This window comes from Amphiura filiformis, chromosome 7, assembly GCF_039555335.1.
Source record: "Amphiura filiformis chromosome 7, Afil_fr2py, whole genome shotgun sequence".
Lineage (NCBI taxonomy): Eukaryota > Metazoa > Echinodermata > Ophiuroidea > Amphilepidida > Amphiuridae > Amphiura > Amphiura filiformis.
Genome location: NC_092634.1, coordinates 31,300,778 through 31,323,818, shown reverse-complemented (window position 1 = coordinate 31,323,818; position 23,041 = coordinate 31,300,778). Strand labels below are relative to the sequence as shown.

The following is a 23,041-nucleotide window of genomic DNA, read 5'->3' as shown; positions in this document are numbered from 1 at the left end:
GGACTACTGCAAAGAGTTGACTCATCTGCCCGGGGTCATCTGTTGAAAAGTTGACCTCAAAATGAATACTTCCAAAACAAAGTGCATATCTTTCAACCATATCTATCCAAACAAACAATGGCACCAAACTAGAAGAGGTGAGCGACTTCAAGTATCTGGGTGCATGGACATGATGGATGGATAGTACGGGAAAAGACGAAAAACTCGCAATGCAGCTGCATGGAGGGCATATGTAACAGCCTCAACAAAATCTGGAGGTCAGCTTTCTCAAGAAAATTCAAGTTCCGTATACTAGTAATTTGCTGCTACCATTGAAGCAGTACTATTCTATGGGATGTGAAGCACGGACCATGTCTTCCAGGCTATGTAAAGAACTTGATGGTTGGTATACAAAAATGCTCAGATGGTATAAAACATCAATTGGAAGCAGCACATCATATGACATCACGAACAAAGACGTGTGTGGTGACCTACCGAAACTTTCACAGAAGATTAGAGAGAGGAGGACACGTTTCGAGGTGGGCATGCGTACAGAAGCAAAAATGAGCTAGTAAGCCAAGCTAATCCATTGGACACCAAATCATGGACGCAGAAAATCTGATAGATCCCCTCTAACATACGTGGATGTATTGAAATAGGACACTGGAGTGGATGTTATGGATTTGGCCATGCAGGACTCAAGTAAGCAAAGTAATTGTGTGAAATACTTATTTACGACCATTTCTAAGATAAAGCGCACATAGATCGTTAACGTTTATGTGACGTACGTAATAGTTAATGACTAGAACATATTTATTTAACTTAAGGTGGCTAACTCGGCTAACTCCTGCACAGAATTGCTTTAAAATGCTACAGGGTGTGTATATTGATATAAATGAAAACTTACCTGCCAAATTTTGTTTGTTTGTTTGTTTGTTTGTTTTTGTTTGTTTGTTTGTTTGTTTGTTTGTTTGAAAAGCGTTTTTGACTTACGCGACTTTTTGTCATCTCAAAACCCGATTGACTTACTGCAGGAAAGGGTGTTTTTGGCCCGTTGCCAATTGCACAAACTATACGGATTCTAAAATATAGTTTTCTGTCCTTTGTATCCATTCTATACAAGTGAGTTTTGTTTTATTTTGTGGCTAATATATCACTGAATACCACAAACCATAGTTTTTCCTCTAAAAGTGCTACTGAAATATACATTTAAAGATAATGATGGTACTTTTTCATGTTTTCTTTATTTTCTTCTAGAAAATTTGGAAACCATAGCTCCCTAGGCTACAAAAAAATCAAACATAGAAAAATTTAGTGAATTTTCAAAAAAATAAAGAAACACATACGAATTTTTACAATTTCCATAAAACTCTTAAAATAGGTGGGGAAATGAGTTTAAATATCATATTAAAAGAATTGATGTATGCATTCATTGTAATCAAGTAATTAACATTTCCATTTCACTAAAAGTGAACTTAAATGTGTTTTTTTTTCATGTTATTTCATGATTTTCTTTTATAATACATAAGCGATCATTAAGTTTGGAGCTAATTCCAAAGGAACGCTTTCGATTTCGATTCTCTCGAAAAGGGTATTTATGAAAGTAAATATTTCAGTTTATGGAAACACCAATACCTTTTAAACTTTATAAGGTATTATTACTGACGATCATTCTTGATCATATCAGCAGCTTTTTCGCCAATCATTATACAGGGCGCGTTTGTGTTTCCGGATGTCACTTTTGGCATGATGGAGGCGTCCACAACTCGAAGACCTTGGATGCCGAGAACCCTAGTGAGGAGAAAGAGGAGAAAAAGACGACGAAAAAGATGAAGATGGTTATGATGTTTGGTGCTTTAATCAAACGTATTATCAGCTAAATTTGACTATATTTATAAATACGTATTTATGACCCATGACGCCGCCATACCAAGACCACCACGTGTGAACAAACCACTATACAGAAAAGGATACGAACTTTTTAGGCACATATCATCCAAGTTCATAGTTGGTAATAACTTAAGGTTACACGAAGAAACGTATAAAAACGTATAAAAGACGTATAAAGTTGTTCTCTAAAACCGCGTTTTCTCAGCAATCAAATATCGTAGTGAGTCAAATGTTGGTGCATGGATGTATCTTTACATTATTTTTGTGTGTTTATACAAATTTTTAGAATCCGTTTGAAAATCCTTCGTTTAAATATTGGTTATTGGTTGTTGGTTTTGTTATTGTTGTTGTAGTTATTGTTGTAGGCCTATATATTGCATAAGCAGGGTATAAATAGGCCTACTAGGCCTATTATAGCTTATAGAAGCATTGATTTATTTCACGACAGATATCATCCAGGATAATTTTAAAAATTGAAAATATAGAAAATCCAAAGGAAAATTGCCGAAAACGGCTGCCCACAATCAAACCCCCATCAGCCCATATGGTCCTATCATGTTCGCCCCCTCCCTATCCCTGCAACATATAGGATGACTCACCAGCCGCGGTTTGTCCGTGGCCCTAGTTCAGATTGATACACTATCATGACTATTTTACGCGTGAGTTCATTCTTTTCTGCATGGCTGTTTCCATTATTAACTTACGCCCCTCTGGAATCAAGCCTTGAAAATCAATTGTATTTAACCTTAACTAGCTAAAGTATTTACATTGGGGTATTCTGAATTTTTAATAAATTATAACAAATAACATTTTGTAAGTATTTGCCGACAGAAAAAAATGATTGTCGACGGAAACGTTTAAAATAATATCAGAAAGTTGAAAAATAGACAATTTTGCTGCACGATCTGATGTCGCTTTACAGCCTTCGCATTCAAATGTACAGGAAGACCGCCCGCAGTGCCAGAGGTCACTCTTCCAGACTTCCTGTCTATAAGCTGTTATGGCAGCACGGAGGTGGTCACGCGCGTATTTACAAATACGTATTCATAAATATAGTAAATACATATTCATAAATTCATAAATACATAAATACATATTCATATGGGGTCTACGAGCTGGCGATGTCATGTGACAACCAGGATCAATAACTAGCTTCCATCAGTTTGAATAAGACACAGAGTCGTCGTGTCGAAAGCTCACGTAAGTGAACATACACATACACTTACACTTAGATTGATGGGCAATAGTTAGGTTAATTAGCCTTTATGACCCCATATCCAAATTCGTGCTGCCAATAGGTATCTATCTTACTCTTGAATTCATTTACAGACTTTGCCATCACAACATTTCCTGGGAGACTGTTCCAGTGGTTGACAACTCTTAAATATGATTCTCGTCTCTTGTGAACATAGTCTGCTCCTGAATGCCCTCCAGACCGTTTAAGATTTTGAAGGTCTCAATCAGGTCACCTCTCAAACGTCTCTATTCTAGACTATACAACTTCAGCTCTTTCAGCCTTTGGGTGAACTCTTTGGATCTCAGACTTGGAATCAGCTTTGTTGCCAGGCATTGTACTTTCTCAATCATGTCTATGTCCTTCCTGTAGTTTGGGCACCAGGCTTGAACGCAATACTCTAGGTGGGGCGGGTGTACGTCTTGTAGAGCAGACTAGAGCTCTTCTTGTTGATACTTGAAGCTGATTATTCTGAACTTGGTCATTGCTTTTTTGTTTGCTGCTGCACACTGTTTACTTGCCTTCCTATCTTCTGTGATTATTACTCACAGGTCTTTCTCCTCACTATCATGGAGTATATTCTCGCTTCCAAGTTGGTATTCTGGACCACTGTTGGTGTTGCCCACATGCATTCTCTTACATTTGCTTGCGTTGAACCGCAGAAGCCATGTCTCTGACCACTTCTAGAGATTTTAGGTCGTTCTGCACTGATCTCCTGTCTTCTTCCTTCATAATATGCCTATAAAGCTTCGTATCATCATCAAAAATTTTCATAATAGTTGTGTGTATCGGTTTAAAATTCTACCAATATAAATATAGTTGTTGTAGAGAGCTGCATATAGTAAATACAATGAGAGCAGCTCAAAACATTACAATTTTGTGTTGCCTTTCTGTATCTCAAGGCATAGGCCTAAAGGCCTAAATCAGGCTTAACCGTCTGGTTATGTACTATAATTATACATACCGTAGATTACGTATTATAAGTTATGAATTTGATTAAAGTGTTGCAAAATTATTTACCTAAGTTGAGGGTCTACTACTGCCGTCTTGTCTTCGGCAGCTCCCATTTTACATGTACCCGAGGGATGGTATAGCGTCCAGGCATAATGACGGACAACCTCCTCGAGATTCTCATCGGACCACTCATCATGTGTACTATCTGGCATCTTCAAACAGTTGATCTTACATCTAGCAAAATGCAATGCAGAGAAAAGACTGCTATAGACCCTAACTTTTATCTGCACTTGTTAAGTTATGAACAGAAACATGTATATTATAACAAAATGTATAGAAATCAAACCCCGGAGGGGGTTCTCACTGGTTGAAGGTGTACGGGGACAATGGGGGATGTGCCACGGTTTTTGGGGTACTGGGATTTCTGTATATCATTGGGTGGGTTTTCACCAATGTGGTCAATTGGACGCATTTGGGTAAAAGTGTCATTTAAAACACCCAATTTGAGCAAATTTGGGTGCGATTTCGGTGTTTTTGTGACAAATTGGTATATACTGATGGTTGCAAAAACAGCAAAAGGTAGTTACATAGAAAGTCGGCATCCAAAAGTCTCCAAATCAATATTGTGTCGTCAAAATGCCGCAACTTTGACTCCAATTAGGGCTTAATACGGTAAAGGACATCATTGTGATCTAGCAGATGCAGATGCTGGTTACAACCTAGAATTCATACTTTCCAGGTGCATCAGATCGGGTCAAAATGACCACGACCAATAATTGTAATTGTAGGGCAATTACCTTACAAATTGACCTTTCGTGGATACTTACAGGTGCAACTGTCTATTTAGCCATGTTAGATTTGAACAATGAAAAGTTACTTACTCAAATGGTGCCATAGCCTTAGTTTCAGTGATTTTCTTAGCAAGGCGAATTCCCTAAATACACAAAATACATGATTCAACGTAAATATTGTGTGATGTACCAAAATGTGTATAAGGGATACAATTTTCTTCTACCATTCATACTTTTATGATAAAGTGCGACTATTTATAGCTATTTATGAATCCCCGCCCCTCCTCATTTTGTTTCAGAGGTAAAGAACATAATTTCCCAATGTCCATTATTATTCGCACTGTAATTTTATGATTAGAAGTAAACTCCTCAACAAAAGTTTGGAAAGTTTTTTCAAGCATCTGTATGTCATATTATTTGTGACATATTCATATCGTGTTGCATATCATTGGATAGCTACAATACTCCCCGTTACAATGACACCCCATTTGTTACAACAACATTTTTCACGGCTGAGTACACGCCTTGTGAATGTAGTGGGGTCTCAAAATGAATTTGCCAAATTGACCATTATTCTGTGCTCGAACAAAGCTAGCCACTAACCTCAATAGCGGGTGGAAAAACCACAGGCAGCCACAATAGTCAGGTACCTTCTCCTCATGCTGCTCGCCGACCTGGTTACACGTTACTGTGGGATAGAATTCAATTCTTCCACAAGGATTCGTCGCAGGTCATTCAATGTGGTTGACTATGGGCGTCTTTGGCACACACAGCACGATCAAGCTGGTTCCACAAGTGTTCAATCGGGTTGAGGTCTGGCCCCCGGGTCTGGCCTGATGGCAGGCCACTTTGACCCTACTCCCATATTCTGTAGGTAGTCGTTGACTACCGTGGCTATGTGGAGCGAGCGGTGTCATCTTGGGGGATTGCATTAGGCCCCAGATTGTGAAGTTATGGGATTGCAGCTTGTTGCACAGAATAATGGTCAATTTGGCAAATTCATTTTGAGACCCCACTACATTCACAATTCATGTACTCAGCCGTGAAAAATGTTATTGTTTCAAATGCGGTGTCATTGTAAAGGGGAGTATTGTAGCTATCCAGTGATATGCAACAAGATATGAATATGTCACAAATAATTGGAGATACAGATGCTTGAAAAAACTTTCCAAACTTTTGTTGAGGAGTTTATTATGTAAAAACTGTATTTCGTTGTGTAATATTGGTCTTCGCCCACTGCTCTCAGATCACTTGAAAATAAATTACATTTTGGAAACTAGTCATATTCGTTTTATTGTTATAATTTATAACTAGCACTGCAGTAATTAATGCAAATGACCATTTCTGCAAAAATATTAGATCCTTTATAAACAAAATCGAGACTGCGTAATTTCAACACTAGTGCGTATTCTAGATGCCACTTTTAGATGACGTAGTTCATGTAGTTTCGGGCTCATTTTGCAAAAATGGTCTATTTACCCCACCTGTATGAGTGCCTTGACGTCATATGGGTTTTCCAAGTAGTTTGGATCTACGATTGGTGGATCAAATGGATCTTTACTTCTTAGTTTCACGGATCCAATGCTCTTAGGATGCAAGAAAGTAGAGTACAATACAATCCCTTCTTTGCGCATGCGCTCTTCTCTGGTTGTGTCAAAGCTCATGAGCGGGAAGTATCTGAAGTGGGAAAGAAGAAAAAAGAATGGAAAGAAGACGAAAGAAAACTGATCTTTTTCTGCATCTCTATAGGCTTATCTCTATCAAGTCTATATGCTAGCCTTGGAACTAGCTGTTTATGTTCAGATGACAACGTATATAGCGACTTCTAGCTAATACTTCCCAGAGATGACTCCGTGTGCGCAAGACGCCGAGACCACGAGCTCTGAGAGTATCTGGAAGGACTTTATCATTAATGTCTTGTATCTAGAATCAAGATTGGGTGCAAAAACGCTTTAGATGACCGTAAAAACTCGCTAGTTAGCATATGTGTCTCAACCCAATTAGCTCACTTGCTAAAACACCGGACGTTGGTACAATTTCATGTTTTCAAAGGCCCTCCATAGTAAGCACATTATGTTAACTATCGAGTTTTTACGGATAAACCAGAGTCATACAACTGAAAGAATGAAAACGCTTAAATTATTATACACGATTAGGTTTGTCTTAACGTTAAATATAATTTCAAAAATATTTACTTCGGATCCTTGTACACGAGTATGTCTGGCGCATCTGGTCCGAATGGATAGAACTCGCCGGTGAAATGGATTTGCATGTCTGGTGCGTCATTATCCGGCTGTTAAAAAATTATGGTTAAATTAGTATTAAAGATGGTGACTCTTTAAAGATTCTCTCCGGCAATCACAACATTATACCTTATATGTAAGAAAAATATTTATCAAGCATGAATCACATCGTGATAGTGACCATAAAAAACGAATAAAACATCCGTCTCTCAACACGCGATATTCAAAAATCCCGGGCGCCGAAATTGTCGAGTGCAATGACGTCCCAGTAATACTAATTGCGCGTTTACATTGCGCACTCTGTATTTTTACCCGGTATTACCCTGGTAACCCACAATCCGATTCAGGCAACAACCAGCACGTTTCTACTGATGCTTAAAATAAGGGTTGTGGTGTGTACCTGAAGTACTGAAAATATTTTCCTGACTTCCAAGCTGCTTTTAAGGTCACGATGTGATACATAATGTACATTAAAAATGAAGTTCAACACCCAGCAACCGTTAACCATTGTGTTTCCACTGACAGAAATACCGGGTGTCACACCACATGAACTACCTCATGAGGTGGATCACGGTTGCCAGGTGTCCACACCGCATCACTCTGAACCGATCTGTTTCCACTGAGCACATTAACCGGTAACACTCTAAACTAAACCACATTAACCGCCAACCGTTCCCCAGTAGAAACACACAGAATGAAGGCTGACGACAATTGAGCACAAATAACCATTACGTCATTGCACTTAGACAATTTCAGCGCGGGAATTTTGAATATTGCGTGTTGAGAGCCGATTGTTTTTACTCGTTTTTATGGTCAATATGAGTTTGTTTTAAATAAAACCATGTGATTCGTGCTTGATAATTATTTTTCTAACATATAAGGCATAATGTTATGATTGCCGGAGACTCCCTTTACGGGCTTTTAAGCAAAATCATTGCCTATACATAGTATTGAATTAATAAACACCCCCATACGACCGAATCTGATATTACTATTAATCGTAATTAAAATATTGAAGAAAAGATTGAAAAAATATAATGTGCTCACCTCCTCCAGCCCTGTTTTAAAAAAAGCGGTGCCTTCCACGCCATTTGTCCCTGAGGGAAACTAAAATAAGTACAAGAAATATCCAATTAATACAAACCATTTGATTGTCGCCATATATCTAGGTTTCTCGAAATGACTTCAATGTTACCGAATGAGTAAAATAAAATCGTCAAATAATATGATAATGGTATTCGATAATCGCTTTATTCCCTTGTACTTCAGCTGAATTTATACTCCATCGCTGAATGACGAGCGATTGGCATTTGACAAATGTGGTAGTGGGTTCTTCCCAACGCAACAAAAAGTGCTCTATCTCATTGGCTAAAAACCAATCGCTATCGCTCAGCGATGTAGTATAAATTCAGCTTTATAAATGATATACAAATGGACCGCAGGGTACTTTACTTAATTGACAGAATCACTTACATTTTCCCCGGTGTTGACTTCAGATCCTTCTTTGACCGACACCTTGACTTGCACAGACATATGGTCCTACCAAAAGTATAGAAAAACATTTTTTTTAAAGAAATACAGCATTTGATATAATAACTCTGGTTTATGTGCAAAGTCAAGCAGACGTGGATAAAATTCTATATAAAAAGGCTTTGTGGGGAGTGGAAAAGATAGCAATATTTTCACTCTTTTATGAAAATTTATTATAATACCTGTAAGTTTTTTCCAACAGGAAGATCGGCAATGCAGTCAATCCCAAACTGCTGCAGGTGTTTCTTTGGACCAATCCCAGACAACATCAGAATCTATCCAGAAGATTATGAAAGAAAGAAAGTGAACGGCTCTTTTCAGGGCCACCAAAACTTTTACACTAGCAGATAAGCGACGCCTGCTTGTTCTGTGTTGACAAGGGGCAATCTGCAGTGAACGGCTCTGTTCAGAGCCATCAGTCGGGCAAGGAGCAGCCTAGATGTCTTATTCTTACTATGTCCTATTAGTCAAAGCCACTCCATTCCAAACTAATTGTCCGACGGCCAACCCACTAAAAACTTACCAATTGTTCTTGAAACAGTCTGCTTCCAAGCTCATTAACAAGGAATATAGTGTTTTATTCTTCGAAGGAAATGTTTTACCTGCGGTGAATTGATGGATCCACCTGAAACAATTGCTTCTTTGTTCACTTTAACGAACTTGTCGCCTTTCTTGGTACGGAAAGACACACCAACCACTTTCTTGTCTTCAATATTTATCTGTGAGGAAAGGAAGAGTTGAGCATCAATAGAGTACTTCTTGAAACATAATTATTTCCTTCATAAGCAAAACAAAATCGTTGCAGACAGTAGCGGCTGGGGCGTTTCGATAGTACGCTTCAAACGGGAGTAGAAACATGTTACGAAACGTTCAAACATGCAAACTTTTCTGCTTGCTTCGCTCGCATCACATGATTAGACAATAAGACAAAATACGAATAAAATATTCCCTTGATTATCTTACTTTTCCTAGTATTTAATTCTTGGTATTAACAATATATAAATAATACATTTAAGTAAAGCAAATTGAAGGCGTGCCTGAGTGACCAGCCTACCCAGCATATAGTCGTGACTACTTTTGTTTAGGTTTAAACGCATTTTTCTAAAAGCAAGAAAATTGTCCTGGACGCTTAGTTTCTTTCTGCAACCATCAGGTTGTTTGATGGCATGTAAAACTGAGTCATATTTACGAAAGGTTGAACAATGATGGCGCTATTTATCTAAAGTCTTGTTTGCGTCTATAACAAGCGTAGAAACTTGTAAAATGGTATTAGAACATCAGCAAACAGACTAACAAATAACAAGGGAATTTTCAAAAAACTTTTTATCATGAAATGTAAGGTATAACTCAAATTATTCGGCTAATTTGAATTTGAAATATATGTAAATAGCGCCCTCAATTTGCACACAAATGTACAATTTATAGAATAAAAATTACCACAAAAAGCAGAAAAAGTTGAATAATTTGATATAGAAACGAAAATCTATGTTAAAAATTGCAACAAAATATTATGTGTATATATAGTTTATTAATTATTATTATTGGTTAGTGTGATAGCTGTTGGTATTATTCAGGTCTAGAATTGAACATTATATAGTGTTTTGTTAGAAAAATTAATAAATGATCACATCAAACAACCGTTAGGGTTTAGGCTTAGGTTATTACGGCCCATTAATATGATTACAAAAAAAAACGCCCTCTCTCCCTCCCCCCTCTCTTCCACCCCCTACTCCCTCCTCTCTCCCCTTCCCCTTAGTATAACTTAGTAAATTGGAACAGGTTTCCTTACCTTTGTGACCGTAGCATTACATAATACCGTGAGGTTACTCCTCTCCATAGCAGGATGAATGTAAGCACGTGCTACACTGGATCGTAAACCGTCTTCATCGATAGTCATTGGGAAATCACCAAACCCAATCTGCGAGAAAGTTTGAACTCGGTGATAATACAAGGCACGTGGGGAGGATTTTTTGGGATCGTATTGAACAGCGTTTTTCAAAAATTCACCAAATATTAGCTGACCATATTAGTGCCCATGGCGCCTAGTTTTGAAGAATAAAAACGCGTGTTTTTACGTCCTGGTTGTCATAGCTTCTGATTGGATAAACACGGGAATAAACGTAACTCAAAAACGAGGGTGCAGCTAATCAGGTTATTTCACCGGGTGATTTAAAATGCAACATTTTCATGATTTTGTAGGTATCGATCAGATCATTTTCTGTGCCAACTTGCATATAAATCGGACCTTATGTTATTGGGAGGTGCCACCATTTCGAATATGTTTTGGCCATATGGGCGTACTACTCACAATGTTACCACTGTTCACATCCACTCGCTTAAATCCTAGCTCAACACCTGTATGTTATATAAAAACAATTACAACAATCAGATTTAAATTTCATGCTGATAATACATGACAGTGGTTGTTAGCATTTTTTGCATTAACAATCTTATAAATAGCAAATTACGACGGGTAATATAATCTTTTATAGTTACAAACTGTTTTCCACCACTTTTATTTTACATGTTTAAATCGAGTCAGTAACGTGCATCTGCTACCTGTGGTTACCAGTGTAAATAGAGCCCGTCCGCACATCCGACGCTACTTTGTCTTCGGACGTGCTATTTTCTAACTAGCCCGTCCGACGGACGCCCTGAAATGATGCCACTATTTACAGTGACTTATCGACCACCGAAATACCGGAATACCGGTAAAGTCATTTTGGGTCAATTTTTCACCTTTGTCCACCTTCGGAATTTTGCTCGGGCAAATTACTGATGAAATAACGATGCATAAAACCAAATTTACACATAAAATAATGGACAGGTTACTCACAGCCAGGACAGGCTACTATAGTACTGTCTCGGACGCGTAATTTTTTTCTGCAACCATAAATCCTAACCCTAACCCTAACACTTACCCTAACACTTACCCTAACCCTAACCCTAACCCCAACCCTAACCCTTTCCTATGTGTTCCTATGGGTTATAAAATTTTGTGTCCCGTTATGGTTGCAGAAAAAATTAAGTGTCCCGGACTACATGTAGTTGCTTTTTTGCTCTTTTTTACACACCGGGCACCGCACCGTTTTGGTTTTGTTTGTTTTTGTTTTTTCGCAGGCGTTTATATAATATCATCATAATGAGAGACCGTATTCCGATTCGTGCATTTTGTGCTGAAGTCACGGAAACAAGATATTTTAAAACTGTCTTAAACAAGTACCTGCGTCAACAAAAGCGTCACTAAGTTGCGTCCCTCGATGAGTTATCGTCAATGGACCTCCAGTGTTGTGGAACTCGGATCCTACAAGCTTTGGACTATCAACAGCATTCACGTTTCATACACCAGAACACGTGATATGAAAGGTAACAAGGCAAAGGAATTGAAATCAGTACAATAAATACGAGAGAACACAATCGGCCAAAATTGTCAAAACAGTGGCTAAAAAGAACAAAAAATTGGTAATTTTGCCGAAAGGTGGGGGACACGCCCCCCCCCTCCCTGTCCACCGATGGTGCCTTAATTTTTAGTCTCGCCTAAATTGAGCATTCACAACTGAGTGATCTACTGCATGGTACCCGGTGTATTGTTCAACCTTTGTTCGAGTCCTTTTGGCTTATTGTGTCCCCTATAATTCTTTCTTACAACATCTTTCACAATACAAAAAAACAAAAACAAAAAAACCACCTAAATTAGAGTAGCCTATTTGTTTTAAAAATAAGCGCCCAAAGAAATGCTTTAGACTTGTGCGTGTGTCACGTTTCGTCCCTAAATTGAGACTCTTCAGTCACTATACAATGATTGTAAACTGAGATCAAACCCGGGGATCAAACGTCTTTATCTCTGTGGTAATGGATATCTTAGTTTAGTACACGATAGATAATCAATATTTTAGTGGTTATGAAGTTCAGAAGTCGGTAAGCCTAAATTGAGTCTTATGGATCACGGCTTGGGTAAACCGATTTTGTCTCCGAATGGAGTGCATTGGGGCCATAGCGAGTTACCTATTGGATGCGTTCACGAGTTTCGTAGTATCTTGGTGGCTCTGAAAAGAGCCGTTTGCTTTTTGGACGTGTGTGTGCTTCTCCGCAAGAGATGCGTATGCGGGCTGATACTCTTGCGGGCTACATATTCAATCGCTTAAGACTTTGTACATTAACGTCGATTCCGTTGACATTCTCATATTGTATATAGGAAGTTTCAATTAGTAAATATACCATTTGCAGTTTTCTGTTTTCAGAAAGAATGGTAGCAGTTCCGTCCAGCTCCACCCAGCACAGCCAGCCTTAGCCCAGGAATCGTAATCAGCAGATGAACCTCTTGTGAAGCACATGTAATTGTGTGAACTGCATCCACCTAAAACCTGAAAAGAAACCAACAGTGTATAATAGAGAGTTTGCGAAATTATCCTAAGTTCATAATTTTCATTTATTTATTTATTTTTCCATTTTTTTTTCTTTTTGCGGAATTGGAGATTCCCTTGAGCCAAAAGCCTAAAGCCAAGTACGGTAAACATTCATGGGTGATTTAAAAACAATTTGTAAAAAACCGAACAATTACAATTTTGTATCCAAAAGGGGTAAATTTGTAACTTGTACTTGAATGTGTTCACTTCATTATCTATTAAAGATCTAAAAATGCATTGTTTTGTATACATTCCTATATCTTGAATAGTTTCTGAAGTGAACACACGTTACAAATCTGCCCCTTTTGGATACGAAATTGTCATTTTTTGGAAACTATTTTCCCATTTTTATTTTTAATCAACCATATTGCAACACATGTATTTAAGTCTAAATTCGCCAAAAAAGATATTAAAAAAACGCAATTGCGTATTTGTAGCAACCCTACTCTTATTAATCAATTCAAATAGCACTAATATTGGGCATTTTTTTTCTTCAAAATTTTCAGTCATAAAAGCGGGTCAACATACCTTTCCACGAGGCTGAAGACAATCTATGAAGGCTTTGTAGGCATTAGCTTGGGGCTCACACTATAAGGGGAAAAAGCATGAACAATAAAGAGTTACACAAAACGAACAGTTTGAAATTCTAGAGATGCAATAATTATGTTGGGGGGGGGGGGGCAATTTTGACAAGAGAGGTAGAGGGAGACAATTTTCGTCAGGTCAAAGGGAAGATTAAGCAGTTTTTGGCACATAATTCATAAAATACACCAGGTACAAAAAGAAACTCGTCAGTTATAGTCATCCTTGCTGTTCAACAACCTCATATTGTTGGATTTTTCTGAAATATACGTTTTGTTAATTGGACTTTGCTTTCTCATTTAACACACTGTTCGTGAAAATCGAGCAAGAACTGACCAAGATATGCGCCTCCAAACCCTCAAACCCAAAAATCAAAGGTTGCAATTTTAACAATTCATTAATTTGTGCCTGTTACATTGTGTGCTTTATTGATTGGCCCGTGGTGCTTGTTTGCAATACAACGATGCGTTCCCATTGAAAATCGTTGAAATTGCAACTTTTGGTTTTGGGGTTCGACGGTTTGGAAGCGCATATCATATTGGTCAATTCCTGTTCGATTTTCACGAACTGGGTGTCATATGAGAAAGTAAAGTCCAAGTAACAAAATGTATATTTCAGAATAATCCAAAATTATCCGGTTGTTGAACAGCAAGGATGACTATTAACTGATGAACCCGGGGGGGGGGGGGTACTCAAGGTTGGTTTTGGTAGGGACGTGCCGCTGAGATTTTGGAAGAGGACCCATAAATATACCCATTTTTCAAGAAATTTGGACCCATTTATACACCAAAAGTCAAAATTTTCGGCCGAATTTAACCAAAATTGTCTTAGTTTTTACAAATTTTCCCAAAATTTTGGGAAAATTTTGAAAATTTTGGCTAGAGTAAGGAAAAATTGGGCTGTTTTCCGAAAAAATTGAGAAAATTTTGAAAAAAGGACCCATTCATATACCAAAATAGGCTTTGAAAAAGGGGTCATTGATATACCAGAAGGCTGAAAATGCTACCCATGTTTGCGGCACGTCCCCGTATGGTCATTTGTACTGAGTACCCCCCGGGCTGATGAGTTTCTTTTTGTGCCTGGTGTATACCAATAAAACGCTTTGAAACAATTGAAAGTGGCTTGTTTATCTAGAACATTTGCCGACAGGTACACCAAATCAAAGAACGTGACTAGTTTAGTACCTTACTTCTCTGGTATCTACTCCGCAACTACCGGTTCAAATAAATTTACTAAACTTGTAATTATTGAGCGGAGCTGAACAGTAGAATCGGAGTAGTAACTAAACTATAAAGGATTTGATAAGCTTTGATACTGCAAAAATAATGGAAAAACAATATTCTTGTTTTAACATTATATTGTAGTCTTTCAACATTTTCACAACTTCAGCTGTGTAATTACTTTCATAAATTCTCGCTTAACATCTTTATGGACTTTTCGTACTGATCAGACTATAGGTGATCTGATTAAACTATAATGCGCTGATCACACTATAGATCAGTTGACATATCACGTCATTGGCAGGGACTTTGTATGTATTATGCCCATTGTTCCTTGCCCGGTACTAATATGCTCGTACATGTTGTGTTCAGGGCCCGTGCTTTTAAAACTCCCGCCACATCACCATAAGGCCACTGAACAATATAGTGGTCGTACGCAGTTCGCTCACGCATATCAGTAGGACAGTCCCTTGCCTTCTCATTAATATGTGTTGCATTAGGTCAAGGACGGCGACGCTATAGTTCGAACCCTTTGTTTGAGGTAAATAGTAAAAAAAAGAGAGGCCCTGCATTACACACGTGTGGTCCTTCATAATATTTTATCATTCCTCAAGGCTGCTACTATAGAAGAACTCATGGAAGCGGCTCTTGCTAATTAGCCTGACCTATTCATTGTATATCCAGCTCAAATTTTTATCGATAACATTTCGTGAGTGGCAAAAACGCACCCCTCCCCAAAAGTAGCAAAAGCATAAAAAAATCCCAAAACCAGGTTTTTTACGCTTTCCGGGGCCAAATTTTCACAAAATCCCAACCCCCGGAAAAAAGGTCCACTTTTTCAAAATCAGCACCCCCCAAAAAAAAACCAAACCCCTGTGTACGGGCCTGGGGGTATGAACCAGCATTAAAAGACAATTGTTATGGTTCATTCTTTTATTCTGTCACCAAACAGCAGTCGCGGATAATGTTTGCGATTAGAATATTGAAAACAGGATGAACTGGTAAAGAATACTAAAATGATCGTAGAAATGGTTTCAACTTGTAGTCTTATTTTGGTAAAATGGTATACATAAGTTAACATCCTGTTATTTGTATACATGATATACGTGACAGGTCACTAGTTTTTTTATGTCGTCTCATTAGCTCTCATCCTTATTTTCCATCGTTATCTTCTCATTTATCTGTAAATAAACATCTCAAAAAAAAATAACTACCCCCCTTAAATAATGGCCATTATTCAAAAGGGGCTATTGTATTACAAATCTGTAAAATGCGTTGGAAGCAGAATTTATTTCTGCACATTTTGACATCTCATTTGATACGATAGCCCAGAAAACAATAAAACATCGTCAATTTAATGCAGTGAGGTCAAGTTTACATACAATACAAAAACACTCAAATATAATTACACAGATTTCCTTCCATTATCATGATTATACTGAATACAAAATCAATACAATTTACTGCAACTTTCAAATCTTGGGTTACATTGATTTAAATGTACGCTGTGACGTCAATATTTAGTCAATTGCTACAAATGAGGTCAAAATGTGCAGAAATGAACTCTGCTTCCAACTGCTTTTACAGATTTGTAAAATAATCGCCAGTTTTTGAATAATGGTCATTATTTAAGGGGGTTAGTTACATTTTTTGAGATGTTTATTTGCACGACTTGAATATGCAGGCCGCTGCTAATGATATTGAAAATTAGTCTGATCATACCCTGGTTTAGCTTCTGTTATCGGTTAGGCTATGGACTGAGTATCGAATCGTCGCATTTTATCTTATACTTATCATACATAGCTTTTATCATTATGAACTCTGTACATGAATATTGTTTGCTTTAGCATAAGGCCACAAAAAATGTTTGATTGGCGTAACCCGACCGACCCTAAAATTAGGCCCGACCATAGCGTTATTTTTATATTTTTTTGCAAAATAAGTTATATAATTAATTAATAAATTCATAAAATTAAAGAAAAAGGAAGAAAAAAAGTTCCAAGGCTTATTTCAAACGCAATTTACAGTTCTAAAAGTTAAAAAAAAAACGAAAAAACCCCGACCTACTAATTTTTTAATGTTACGCCAACGCCAATCAAACATTTTTATTTTTGTGGCCTAACCATTCCCAGAAAACTCCTTGCTTACAGAGAAAGATTCGCTATTGCTAAGTTATTGTAATTTGTTTAATGCTTTCCTTTACTATGCTTCCAAAGTTTTCAATAGTCAATACAATATATGTGAGGACTGAGGAAAGAACGTGAAGAACCAGAAAAAGCTTCCTTGCCAAAAATGCAAAATGAAATATTCGTGATGTTACTTTCATGCTTCAAAGAGAGCAATGTATTTCCGTCCAGGTCCTTATCGAACAAAGTAACAAATTATATCAATATTCCTAGTCGGGAATCGAAACCATCATTTCAAATGTAGATTGACTTGTTCGACTTCTTTACTCGTGAATATTGCATTGCGAAAACTTCTTTTGTATTGATCAAGGTAATTTCCAACCTGATATTCTGCGTTCGCATGATTATGTAATGAATTGAAATGCAAACCGAAACTGCTTTCTACACGTTTTAACCAAGGATACAGACAAAGGTATAGGTAATGACGTCAGTCAAGAGCAGGGTGCGCAGGTTTTTGCCGCAGGTGGAAAAAAACGCGGTTTTAACCGCGGTTTTAACCACTTGGCAAAAACAGTTTTTGCCAGTTTTTGCCGACAAAAATGGCAAAAACTAAAAAAGTGATTTATAGTTCAGTTTTTCATCTCAAAACAAATAATTAAGTTACAAAAATAGGTTCCCGAGTGTAACAAGGCCAGATTTTGTAATTATAAGCAATTTTAAGAAATTAAAGGCATGCGTCTTCATTGCTCAAGTGCAGTTAACCGAAATGTGGCATGTATCAAATTATAAAACTTTTTCATTTTAAGGACTTAATGAGACAAAAATATGTTGAATGATTCGTTAAAAGTTGTGTGTTACTGTTTATGAGCTTTCTGTGTCACTTTTTAATATTTGAGTGACTATATGTGAGTTTTTGCCATTTTTGCCATTTTTGCCGGTTTAAACCAGGCAAAAACTGGCAAAAACAGTTTTTGCCAGGTTTTTGCCACTTTGCCGGCAAAAACAGGTTTTTGCCGGCAAAAACCGAACCCTGATCAAGAGCTCGTGACCAAAACTTGAAACGACTGATTATTATCATGAGTCTGATCAGGGAAGGGGTATGAACGTTTGGACAGTATTTATTGTGGGACAATAGAGCACATCAGACATATCGAATTGCATCCTGAATACGAAGAATGTCCTTCTGATATCAAATAATTTTGATTTTTTGAAATTCGCAATGTAATACACATTTTATGGCAAATTATTAAAATTGATATTTTGATATTTAACAGTACTTGAAGTAAACTTTATAAATCTGATGATTTATACTTAAAGTGTATGTAGGTGGGATGTAAAGTTGACGATCAATTGAAAATTTTGACCTTTCGTATTGAAGATATGGATTTTTTCCCAAAACACCAAAAAAAAAGGTCTTTTTTGAAAACAAAATCCATATCTTCAATATAAAAGGTCAAAATTTTCAATTGATCATTCGGTCACAGACTGTCCTGTGGAAGTTAACAAAGGCCGTGGTATCCCAACTCTGCATTATTTGTGACCACTGACCTGATTGCCCTTGGACTCTCGCCTTCCTGTGTGTACTTCAACATCTATTGGGTCTATTTGCAATAACCACACACGACATCGACAGTGGAATGGAATCTTACAATTTGCATAAAGGCCAAAATAATGTGGGAAAGTTGGGTCTGTCGGTCGATTTTAAACCGTCAGTTTTTAAAAATTCCCCCAAATATTAACTAGTGCTTCTTCCCGCATAGGGACATTTGTCAATAATGACTACTGGATATTTGTTAGATATTCAATTCAAGACTAATCTTCCAATGAAATATCTGTAAAAATCATCGTTGAAAAACAAATTAAAACGGCTATAGCTCAAAAGTGAGGTCCGGCACCCACTGTTTTTTTTACTGATTTATTATCTACACATATTAATGTACAAAATATGTCAATTTTAAAAAATTTGATCGAATGGTTTAGTTACGACGGTAAACCCTTAATTACGATGCGCTGACATTCTGTGTGTTTATGCGTCTATGGTTTATATGTATTTTTATTTGTAAAAATTTAATTTGTAAAAAAATTAATATTTTGTAATGATGTTCTCTTGCGATTTGAAAATATATTTATGGTCACCCCTAACATTATTACTTTGTCTGTATTCGCAATAATTTAATTTTTCTGATTAACTCCAGCTCGATTATTCCGATTGGAATGTGGATTTATTTGCGTGCATTCATTAAACACCTAATGACAATAATTGCTCCAAATCATGAAATAGGCCTAGAACACTTGTTATTTATAATTCCCATTCTGCGCCTAAAAAACATCAGGCCTACAAAAACCAGGATTTGCAGGCCCTACATTCCAATTTTTTTTATGGTACATAGACCTATAAATCGAAATGACACATAATAAAAGTTGTGAAAGGAGCATGTCTATGTATTTGAGAGCATTAGGCGGAGGCGCCCTATTTATCGTAATATCTTTGGATATTTGATTATTTGATTTATTTTCCATCCGACTTGCCCGAGTGAAAAAAGGTAACGTTAAATAGGGCGCCTCCGCCTAATGAGTATCCCCTCCCAGACTCTGAGCAATATTAAAAATCGATTGTTTGTTAGGACAACCGGATGTCAGAAGGGCCTCACGGTCCCCTCCGCATTTAACAAGTGCTAGGATAGTGGAACGTCGGACGAATTCTTTAAAAAAAGAAAAAGGGGAGAAGTGTATAATTAGCTTCACATAAATTAGGCCTCCTTGAAAAACCCGGATTATTTAAAACAACCAACACCCACCTTGTAATTCCAGTCGATGTCTGTTTTTAGCAAACTAGCTACCTGTACAGGAATATGCGTGGCGGGCCACTCCATATCGGAGGGACCCGCTTCCAGAAGCAGAACTGAGATGTTGTCATCTTCAGATAGTCTTGCTGCGACCACTCCTCCAGCGCTTCCTGATCCACATACTACATAGTCGTAAGAATTAGCTAGGGTAGCCATGATTTTTAATATTGCTGCTGACGTGCGTTTTCATAGCAGACCCGATTAACACAAAGTGAGGTTTGATGTGCGGTTTGATCTGAACTTAACCTGTCTGCTATGATATTTTTACGTGCAATTCAGTATTTTTGTACACCGAGTTTGCTGCCATCTAGGCTTTCTTGTATATAGCGCTATAATTTTACTTCAACCAAATTAATAGAGTGTGTTCATTCATTAAACATTATCTAATGACAATAATTGCTCCAAATCATGAAATAAAACATTTTTTATTTATAATTCCCATTCTGCGCCGGAAAATCACCCGGAAAACATCAGGCCTACAACAACCAGGATTTGTAGGCCCTACATTCCTACTTTTTTGATGGTACATATAAAATCGAAATGACACATAATAGAAGTTGTGAAAGGAGCATTTCTAGTATTTGAGAGCATTAGGCGGAGACGCCCTATTTAGCGTTATCTTGGATATTCAATTATTTTATTTAGTTTTTACCCGACTTTCCCGCGTGAAAAATCAATAAAATAATTAAATGGCCAAAGCTAACGTTAAATAGGGCGCCTCCGCCTAATGAGTACGCCTACCCCCTCTGAGACTCTGAGCAATATTAAAATCCTATTGTTTGTTAGGACAGGTGGATTTGGTAATGTCAGAAGGGGTCTGTCACGGTCCCCTTCGAATTGAACAAGTGCTAGGATAATGGAACGTCACGAATTCATTATAAATAGAAAAGTAGAGATTGGACTTTTCTTCAGATTTCTTCAGAAAATAATTTCTTCAATACGCACCTTGTAATTCCAGTCGATGTCTGTTTTTAGCAAACTAGCTACCTGTACAGGAATATGCGTGGCGGGCCACTCCATATCGGAGGGACCCGCTTCCAGAAGCAGAACTGAGATGTTGTCATCTTCAGATAGTCTTGCTGCGACCACTCCTCCAGCGCTTCCTGATCCACAGACTACGTAGTCGTAAGAATTAGCTAGAGTAGCCATGATTTTCAATATTGCTGCTGACGTGCGTTTTCATAGCAGACCCGATTAACACAAAGTGAGGTTTGATGTGCGGTTTGATCTGAACTTAACCTGTCTGCAATATTTTTACGTGCAATTCAGTATTTTTGTACACCGAGTTTGCTGCCATCTAGGCTTTCTTGCATAGCGCTCATCATCATCAGTCGGCTGCGGAGCAGGCGACTACAAGCTTTCTCCAACTAATGCGATCTTGGGCATGCGAAACAATTTTGTTTGGCTGCAGCATCCCTTCAGTATCTCCCAGGAGGTGCTGGACATACTGTAAGTACAGTGTGCGCGGCCGTCTCCTCTTCCCATGTGGTGGAATATAAAGCGCATATTCTTTCACAGGCTCGCCATCTTCAAGACGCAGTATATGGCCGAGAAATTTGAGTTGATGAATCTTGACTCTGGCAACCAGTGGAGTGGTGTTGGTCAGGTTGTAGATGGTTTCGTTTGGAATCCGATCCACACGCCTGATGTTTAACATGACTCTGTAGCAAGATGTTGCAAATGCATTGATCTTGTTTTCCATGTCCTTGGTAATTACCCATGACTCGCACCCGTACAGTAACACACGTTGTCTGAAACAACTTGATTTTTGTTTCGATTGGCAGGGACGGGCTTCTCCAAAGGCGTTCCAGTTTCCAGAAAGCTGCCCAGGCTAGTGCTTTTCTTCTTTTTAGGTCTCCAACACTAGAGCCCATCTTGGAACCCAAATACCTGAAGTCTGTGACATGGTTGATGGTACTACCATAGACTTCAAGTGCTGGTTGGGGTTACAGTTTGCAGTCATATATTCTGTCTTAGGTGCGCTGATTACAAGGCCTAAATCTGCTGCTGCAGTTGCAGTCCTAGTAAGCTGTGACTGGGCCCGTCTATGGAAGATTCCAGCAGGGCAATATCATCAGCAAAATCCAGGTCATTCAGCATCTTGGCAGGATACCTGCTTGACCGACGTGGGTAGGTAACAATTCCAGCGTCAATTCCAGAAGTTGATTTCATCAGAAGGTAGTCTACCAGGATAATAAACAGGAATGGTGCCAACACATCACCCTGAAGCACTCCAGTTGTTACTTGGAAAGGCTCTGAGATACTGCTATCTACCATAACGGCACTATTGGAGTCTTTGTAGAGCACCTGGATGGCATTGACCACAACCTTTGGTATTCCATAATGCCGCAGCACTGAAAACATGACGGACCTGTTGATGGAGTCGAAGGCTTTTTGAAGTCCACAAAAGTGACTGTTAAGGGAAGTTGGTACTCCTTGAAACCTTCCATGATCCTCCTCAAAATGTGTATTTGCTGAGCACAGCTGCGACCAGATCTAAAGCCAGCCTGGTTGCTTCTCAGTAAAGGATCAATGTGGGTCGGATCCTGTTCAGAAGGATCTTGTTGTACACTTTTGCGGCAATGGACATAAGCGAAATACCACGGTAGTTTGTCATGAGAGAGAGGTCACCTTTCTTTGGTAGCGCTATTGTACTTCAACCAAATATTTTCCCGCCTAGAAAAAGATGGCCATTGAACAGCACAAATTGGAATTGGAAAACAAAATTTGAAGGCATATTTGAACATGTTGACAAAGTTTGAACAAGCGAAATTAGAAAAAAGTAGGTGACAAATTCTCATCAGATTTTGTCTTAGAAGTATGTGAAGCTTGTCCCTAATACCCAAGAAGAGGTAGATAAGTATTTCCAACACAGGTGGTGGCCGCATTGCATTCTCTAAATTCAGTAAATTTTCATCATCAACCGTGTAATTGAATGGAATAATTATGAAATTTTAAAACTGTAACAAACAAATAGGCCTATGTTGATAAATAATATAAATACAAGCTAAAACCGTTGGGGTTCGATAATGAACCCCACAAAACTAACTGACTATATTGGAAAATGCCATACGGCCGGGCGGTTTCACAAGTTGCCGGCTCGATCATGTCATCCGCCGCCTGCTCCAACACTTTGAATAGATATCTTCAAATTTGAAATGGCATAAAGAGCATTGCCCCCTGCTGTTACCAAGTAGTTTTGTAAAGAAGGCCAGGGAATGTACTCATCTCTACAATAGA

The 23,041-nt window shown here is 38.0% G+C and overlaps 1 protein-coding gene across 1 annotated transcript; it reads right to left on the bottom strand.

The window, feature by feature from the left end:
* Nucleotides 1-1,351: 1,351 nt before the first annotated feature.
* LOC140156339 (glucose dehydrogenase [FAD, quinone]-like) lies at nucleotides 1,352-12,977 on the bottom strand. The gene is made up of 13 exons (XM_072179311.1): nucleotides 12,840-12,977; nucleotides 11,845-11,939; nucleotides 10,930-10,976; nucleotides 10,411-10,539; nucleotides 9,224-9,340; nucleotides 8,804-8,896; nucleotides 8,565-8,630; nucleotides 8,139-8,198; nucleotides 7,044-7,141; nucleotides 6,333-6,525; nucleotides 4,939-4,991; nucleotides 4,124-4,291; nucleotides 1,352-1,770 (listed from the first exon to the last, which is right to left on the bottom strand). Exons 1-13 carry the CDS (start codon nucleotides 12,953-12,955, stop codon nucleotides 1,638-1,640), a joined length of 1,368 nt encoding a protein of 455 aa, XP_072035412.1. The 5' UTR covers nucleotides 12,956-12,977; the 3' UTR covers nucleotides 1,352-1,637.
* Between the last annotated feature and the right edge of the window lie 10,064 nt (nucleotides 12,978-23,041).